This window comes from Betta splendens, chromosome 3, assembly GCF_900634795.4.
Source record: "Betta splendens chromosome 3, fBetSpl5.4, whole genome shotgun sequence".
NCBI classification, from domain to species: domain Eukaryota; kingdom Metazoa; phylum Chordata; class Actinopteri; order Anabantiformes; family Osphronemidae; genus Betta; species Betta splendens.
The window spans coordinates 12460932-12468525 of record NC_040883.2 but is presented as its reverse complement, the minus strand read 5'-3'; the positions used below and the strand labels follow the sequence as shown (position 1 = coordinate 12468525).

General features: G+C 41.2%; 1 protein-coding gene across 1 annotated transcript; it reads right to left on the bottom strand.

Moving 5' to 3' along the window:
• Nucleotides 1–167: 167 nt before the first annotated feature.
• ddx21 (DEAD (Asp-Glu-Ala-Asp) box helicase 21) lies at nt 168–6454 on the bottom strand. Its single transcript, XM_029144707.3, has 16 exons — nt 6264–6454; nt 5207–5446; nt 4909–5022; nt 4545–4620; nt 4110–4288; nt 3910–4027; nt 3567–3752; nt 3333–3478; nt 3072–3221; nt 2778–2939; nt 2544–2663; nt 2219–2292; nt 1973–2132; nt 1608–1742; nt 1266–1310; nt 168–1155 (listed from the first exon to the last, which is right to left on the bottom strand). The coding sequence occupies exons 1-16, from the start codon at nt 6345–6347 to the stop codon at nt 913–915; spliced, it is 2232 nt and encodes a 743-aa protein (XP_029000540.1). The 5' UTR covers nt 6348–6454; the 3' UTR covers nt 168–912.
• Between the last annotated feature and the right edge of the window lie 1140 nt (nt 6455–7594).

Genomic DNA, 7594 nt, shown 5'->3' with positions numbered 1-7594 from the left:
TTTAGTTGAACTGGGTTTTGTTAATTAAAATACCTGTTAATCATCCATTAATCAGCCATTTCTGAACTTTAACTATGAATGTATGGCTCTTTAAATGGCAACTGAAGGTGTCAAATTCTCTAAAGCAGCAACTGTAACAGTACATCTTTTAAAAGAAAAAAAAAACACCAGAGTTGACCTTTAATGATCAATTCATTTAAATGAATGCAAGATGTAGACAGAGTCATTAAATAAGAGGCAATTGCAAAGTAATCATCCAATATATTTTGGAGAGGGAGGTTTTAGCTGAGGGTAAAGCAGCGACCAGACACTAGGCACCATTGTAGACATCCATCACATCAGTGGTCTGTGGATGCAGAGCAGAAACAGCTTCCTACATGATCCAGAACCTTGTGAAATCTGCAGTTAAAGTTGGTGGCCTGGCGGAATGTCAAAGTCTCAAGTCAGATTTCGGCCATATTTCCCCAAAGACACACTTTTTTTTCCTACCAACACTTCAAACCTGCGTTTCATGTCAACATAAGATGCAGGTGAAAGGTGAAACGGTCAGAGCTAAATGATGGGGAAGAAAAGCATTCTGATTGTAGTGAAAATGCTTTTTGAAATATGTGATTTAATGAATTTTAGCTTGTGTCACTTTCAAAAACACATCAGGCATAACAAATGGCTGCCAGGGGTGCTGTGTTTATAGGCTGAAACTACTACTTGAAAATATTATAATTCATACTTTTACATAGTATGTTTTGTTTACTTCATCAAAGATGATCCAAAATATTTGTGTCGTGTATTAACACGGCACACGACGTCATACAATATTGACCAACCATAAATGGAGCCCTCTCAGTGACAGCTAATAAAATCGATGCCAGCCCTCATGAGCGACAGTCGATCTCTCGAGTCCACGCTGACGCTTCAGTAATCAAAAGCTTGACTGAAGCTGCGTTTTTGTCCTCCTCTGTTGTTGCCGTCCCGGAACCCGTTGCCACGGCCTCCCCTGAAACCCCGTCCCCTTCCACCTCTGAACCCTCTGTCTCTGTTGCCGCGGTTCCCGCTGCCAAAGCTCCTGTTGCCATGGTTAGCGACCTGCCTGTCCTCCAGCTCTGGACGTACTGTGGCCACACTCAGTTGCCAACGGCGACCGTCTTTCCAGTTTTCCTGTGAAAACGATGTTGTTATCTCAAAAGACTAATTGGAGTAATTATTTATATTTGATCTTTATCACTGCTTCCACGTTGAAGACTATAACAAAAATTTTAAGTTCTCACCTGAATCTCCTTGACTTTGTCAACTGGGACATCAAAGCAAACTCCCTATTAAGACATATAAGGGAGAAATGGTCATTTAAAGAAAGTTTTCAGTTTTCTTTTTTTCTGACTTAAAACTGAAAAAAAAACCACAGGGTTCATCTTTCAGGTATAAAAATAAAAACGTATTGCACTTTGGAGCCTTTATTTGACAAACCACTATTCAAAAAAGGTCACTGGCGTCTGGGCACAGTTGTCTGGATACATAAAGCTCACAGCAGTCGTACCAAAACATACACATCATATTATATATTGTTTGTTAGATTCTAATTCACATACACACCAGCATCACCTCACATTTACCTTTTTGCCTTTAAGGAAGGTCATTCCTGTAATGTGGTTCTCCATATGTTCTCCGATTTGTTCTTTGATGGTTTTCCAAGCATAGCTCAATGTATGCATCTCCAGAGAACAGTCCAGCTGCATTGTTGTGTAGCCCTAAAAATGCAAACAAGACATAATCGGCATTGTGGCACACATTATATTTAGACCATCATTCAAGCTACTAAATGGGCTGTGTTTGAATCATCCTGTCCGCAGCTCTACATCAGCACATATGAAGCTACCTGGTTTCAGAATAGTGTGTCAGCTCTGCATTTGCTATGTCATGCCCACATGTTCATTTGTTTTGTGTATGTACTGTGATGTGTTTAGAATGACAAACTCACAGCATTTGAGTTTATCAGTGACCTCTGCTCTAGACTTTTGGCTCCAGAAATATGGGCCAGAGCAGCAGCAAGTGCTTCAACTGCTCCTTTCTCCTTGATCAGCTTCTCGGCTGATTCTCTAAAGTACCCAATAGCTGTGACAGGAACAGAATCCAGGAACCTGGACACAATAAAGTAATGGAATCAAATCAGTCTGACACAATTGCTCTGGTTTAATAATGCATATGTAGGTTCAGGATGACCCACCTTTCAGCATCCTTGCTCGACGACTTAATGATATCATTTGAAGTAGGAACACCAACTCGTCTGAATGTAATTCCCTGGATTAGGACACAGTTTTAAAGTTTTTACAGTCAAAGGCTGCACAGAAGGTTCATTTGGCAAATTCCAAGGTGAATACAATGCAGAATGTTTTTTTACTACCCAAACTGTAGAACCTTTAATCCTGACTTCTCTAAAGAAACACTGATTTGCACTACCTCTTGTACTTAACAACTCACTACTTTGATAAATTCTGTAGGACTGAAGTGACTGAAAGCTGTTTTTTTACTAAACCTTTAGTGACACTCACTGCTTTGTTTTCCACGTAGCGCAGCTGATCCTCTTCTTTTCTCTGGTAAAAACAGATGCAGACTCCAGTCCTGCCTGCTCGGCCCGTACGTCCAGAACGATGGATGTATGACTCAACGTCCTGACAATCATAACAGAATAATTAGTAAGTGGTGACTTACTGGCAACTTCGCCTCACTTAAATCATGCAGTTACCATGTTAACTATGCATTTCTTAAGAGCAAGTTTATCAAACCTTGGGTGGAGAACACTGGATCACCAGGTCAACTTCCGGGATGTCTAAGCCACGGGCTGCAACGTTAGTGGCGACCAGAACCTCAAAGGTGCCGTTCCTGAATCCCTTCAGTGTCGTCTCTCTCTGTTTCTGAGGGATGTCTCCATGGAGAGACTGAGCGTTCTGAAAACATGCAAACAGATTTACATTAGGAAAGGGACAATTAACTTTCTTCGATGGGGGAAACTTTAAATATTCTGCACCACAAAAACAGAATGTGAATGAATGAGTCATGGTTATCAGACCATTTTTTACCTGTTTAATGGATGTATTCAAGGAAAGCTCATGGGCCTCTTTCTTTGTCTCACAGAACACAATGGTTCGTCCATGGCTTCCACTGTAAACCTGGATTACATCACCCAACACAGCTGTACGCTGTGACCAGTGACACTCTATGGCCAGATGCTACAAAACATAAGCAGACGTTAAGTCAAAGAATATTTTTTGTGCTAGTGAAATGTTGTTTGCATCCTCCTCCCACTTTACATCTGCCAGCTGATTCTTACAAACACTTACTTCAACTGTGGTTGCGGCTCGCTGTGTTTTCTTGCCAATCAGGTCAACATGTTTGCATTCTGGTCTCATGTATTTCTTGGCCACTGCATACACCCATGCTGGACAAGTGGCAGAAAACAGCAGCGTCTGGGGGTTGACTTCAGTCTCTGTGGAGGAGCACACACATCTTATCCACCATTTTACGTCAGCACGTCTGCAGGAATGCAAATATTCAGCACCCACGGATTTATTTACCTCTGTTGTATGATGAAGCCAAAATTTCTTCCACTTGATCTGCAAAACCCATGTCCAGCATCTGGTCAACTTCATCCAGAACCACATGTTTCAGCTTAGTAAGGTCAAGTTTATGGTTCTGAATGTGGTCTTTGATGCGACCCGGAGTTCCAACCAGAATGTCAATACCATTACAGATGGCATCGACTAGACAGGGAAAGATGAGAGGAGAGCAGCGTTGTGAAAAACAAACCATTAAACAGTATTACCAAGGTCCCATGTACTATTTTAATAGCTAATCTAAAAATCCCTTCAGAACACCACTTCCTAGATTTTACTCTGCATAACTCTAAACAAGACGTACTCTGTGGGTTGTATGAGCTGCCTCCATAGAAACAAGCGATATTCACTCTTTTAGAGATGTCCTTAAAGTCCTTAGCAACCTGGATAGCCAACTCTCTTGTTGGAGTCAACACTAGGACCTGCCAAAAAACAAGGCAGAGACTGGTAAACACTAACATACTCAAATTGAGGCTGACAGTGGGACTGTGAATATGCATTTACCCTTGGAGGCCGGCCTCTGTGCAACGGTGTTGAGTCTTCCTGCAGTTTCTCCAGCAAGGGAATAGCAAAGGAGAATGTCTTTCCAGTTCCTGTTCGGGCTTGGGCGATTACATCCTCCCCATCATATACAGAATTAAATGTCTTCACCTGAATGTCAAACAGGTAGGTGACTCCCCGGTCTGAGATGGGAACAAAACAGACAGAACACAGTGAAATAATTAAATTTACACTTATAGGTTTTGTGATTGTTTTGAAAAAACACATTTGCCAAGCAAGAAGAGGGTGCAGCTAAGATGAAGTACATTAGTCTGGATATCAATATTTCCACTACAGTCCTGCTACTTTTAATTATATCCAAAAGTCTCAATTCAAACGAGGTCAAAGAGTCCAAAACTAAATGCTGAGCCACAGTAGTTTGAACCATTGTATGTTTACCTTTAAGTTTGCTGATGGTCACTGGGGAAATCCTGAAATTGGAGAAGGCTCCTTCCTTCTGCTCGGGTGTCTCTTCCTAAAGGATGACAGTTCTTTAATAAATTGGACAAGGCATCAAGAGTGCATGTATGTATATTTAAAACGTAATATGACTATTACCAGATAAATTTAAATTGTTGGAACAATCACAATACATATACATTTGACAAGACAGGAGATTAATTCCACTGCCCTAGTTTTAAATTAATAATATATTTCAAATTTCCAGTTCTGTCAAGTCATGTTCAACAAACTCTTGTTAGAGTCCTGATCATATAGGATGCAAATTTTAGAGGAACACAAAGTAAATTAGTGTGGGACCAACCGTTTCTTTTTCACTGTCACTTAGAGACTCCTCGCTTGACTGGGACGGTGTCTGGGCAGAGGTCTTTGGGGTGGAATCTCCTATGATGATTGCTTCCTTTTGTGTGATTTCTTTCTACACAACCACAAACAAGAGAAAAGATAAACTTTAACCTTCTTTTCCATTAAAATATACATTGACATTTATATTGCATGTTTTCGTGTATGTCAAATAAAACAACACTTTTGCCCATTTGGGTCAAAGATTTGGGATTTTTCCTAAAACCTTCCCAACATTAAATTGAATATACACCACTGACCTCCGTGTCTCCTCCTTTATTCTTCTTAGTCTTCTGTTTTGGTGTTTCAGCATCATTAACATTCCCATTCGTGTCTGTGGCTTCCTGTATGTGGCCATTCATTTGGGCCGCTGCCAGCTTGTCTTTCTTCTTTTTCTTCTTTGGTGCTGGAGGTTCACAGTCTGCATCCTCACATTCTGCAGCCTCCTGCTCCTCCAACTGCTTCTTCTTCTTCAGCTTCTTGCCCTCCTTGGTCTTGAGCTTCAATAAGACAGTTAGGTAAGTAACTGCATTACTGCAACGACACCAACTTGTTGAATTCAACAGAGAAAGGTTAGTACAATAAGACAACAGGCTTTATAACTAATATTTATTATGCACATATTTTATGAAAACTAATTAAAGGTTGTATGAAATAAAATTAAGTTCGCTTGTGCTCGTTTTTAAAATTAATAAAACCAAAACAAACGGTTGTTGACGCTTTAGCACATTGTGATGCCCGTTTTTCACAATTGTTAAGCTTTTAAAAAGATAAAAACTGTGAAATGTTACTTGACGAGTGTTTTAAGTGAAGTTTTAGTTAATTTACAAAAAAAGGTTAAGCCGAAAATATAATCATCTGCGTCACGTTGTAAAGGTTGCTGTACAGCTGACGAACCCAGCTGGAAAATACGTCATCAAGTCGCGCCTACCGGTATGATTCACACACGTTTGGACAGAGTGTATTCAGATTGTCCACGTGCTTAACGTGCGCATCCATGTGTTCTGTAAGTCTGCGCTGCAACACATGGGCAGTCCTTGTTACCCCCTGGCTAAGCTAGGTGGCTACGTTGAAAACCTATAATAACTCAAACAAAGGACGTCAACATTCGCCTTTTAATGAGTTACACACTTAGTTCGCAATGCTGTACTGCCGCTGTCTCTGTGGGGCTCGTTAACAGCTAGCAAACAGTTAGCCGGCGTCCGGGGTTAGCAACTTCTGCCACATGTTGCCAAACATGAAGCAGCGGGACGCGACGTCGCGCGAGCTACGCTGGGTTTTAAGTCCGTTCAGGGTGACACGACGAGTGTTGCTCACCTTCAGAGGTCCGGTGTCCACGGCGATGCCTATGTCTTCATCCATGGCTGTGTTGTTGTCTTCAAACATGATTTTTGATGGCATTTCTCTTCCCCGTTGGAACCCTTCAGCGTAGACACACTGGTAACCCCACAGGCACGCGGATGGAAAGGAACGCGCGAGGCGGAGCTACGGAAGCTCGTTCGCGATGCAGACGTAGAAACAGGAACAATAGATTGATATAGAACTGCCCAACTCGGGACCGCCCACTCTTCTTCTTTTGTCTTTTAAATGGCGGGTGGCAACTAACTAAAAGCTGCATTACCGCCACCTACTATGCTGGAGTGTGAACCAGAGTTGATCAATCAGGGAAACATTTAAGAAATAAATAAACAAATTAAAAAAAAACTAACTAAATTCAGACTGTGTGTCCCAGTCTAAACTTTTATATAATATTGTCCTCCTTTATGTTTCCTCCTGCTGCCCTCATCTTTCCTACATCCCTCTGTATTCTATACAGATGTCTGCCTGTTTGTCCCTTATCACAGTTATTTTGCCCTTTGTTGATGATTTTACTTTTAATTAAGGATTTCGCTTCTGCCTTACTAATATCGATATCCATAAACTGTTCCTGTTCAATTGCTTCCTTTGCCGGTGAATCTGCCGTCTCATTCCCTCTAATCTCTGTGTGTGCGGGTATCCACATAAATGTAATCGCTATATTTACCTGTGCTAACCTAAACAGTGCTTCATACATTTCATTAAGTATATCCTGCCTACTCTGAGATGAAAATGATTTTATTGAAATTAAAGCTGGGCTGGAATCTGAGCATATAATGATTTGCCTGGTTTCATCTGTGCTACCCACTGTAAAGCTTCTGTAATGGCTAACAATTCTACCATATACACTGTAAGATGATCTGATGTTGTGTCATGTATTAACTTGAGCTTAATGGATACCTGTAAAGCTGCAATGGTAAATGCAAACCCTGTTCTTCACGTATCTTTGGAGCCGTCTGTGTAAATTTCAGTATACTCGTGATATAACGCATGAATCCATTCCTCCACCAACACGGATGATTGTCCTGGCCTTCTCGGCAGATGGTTGCTATTTAACATATCTAGACCGACTAATACTTATAAATATTAAAATAACCATGGAGGAGTTGCTGTCACTGTCACTGTAGGGGAGAATGTTCTCTGGCGTAATCCTACGTCATTTGCCACAGATGAGATGTTCCATATTAGACACTCGCTCTTTCCCTTCTCACCCTCCCAGCTTGGGATCAGGACCTTGGATGCTGGATTTTTAGTGTGCCCTTTTAATGCATGCAGATGCAGATCATCAATAG

Bases quoted from the DNA above. Each gene is read 5' to 3' on its own strand.
- ddx21 (XM_029144707.3), bottom strand. From the start codon at position 6,347: ATGCCATCAAAAATCATGTTTGAAGACAACAACACAGCCATGGATGAA. The intron at 3,222-3,332 runs GTAAGTGTTTGT...TATGTTTTGTAG, and splicing joins GAGCCGCAACCACAGTTGAA to CATCTGGCCATAGAGTGTCA. The intron at 1,311-1,607 runs GTAAATGTGAGG...ATGTCTTAATAG, and splicing joins CCTTCCTTAAAGGCAAAAAG to GGAGTTTGCTTTGATGTCCC.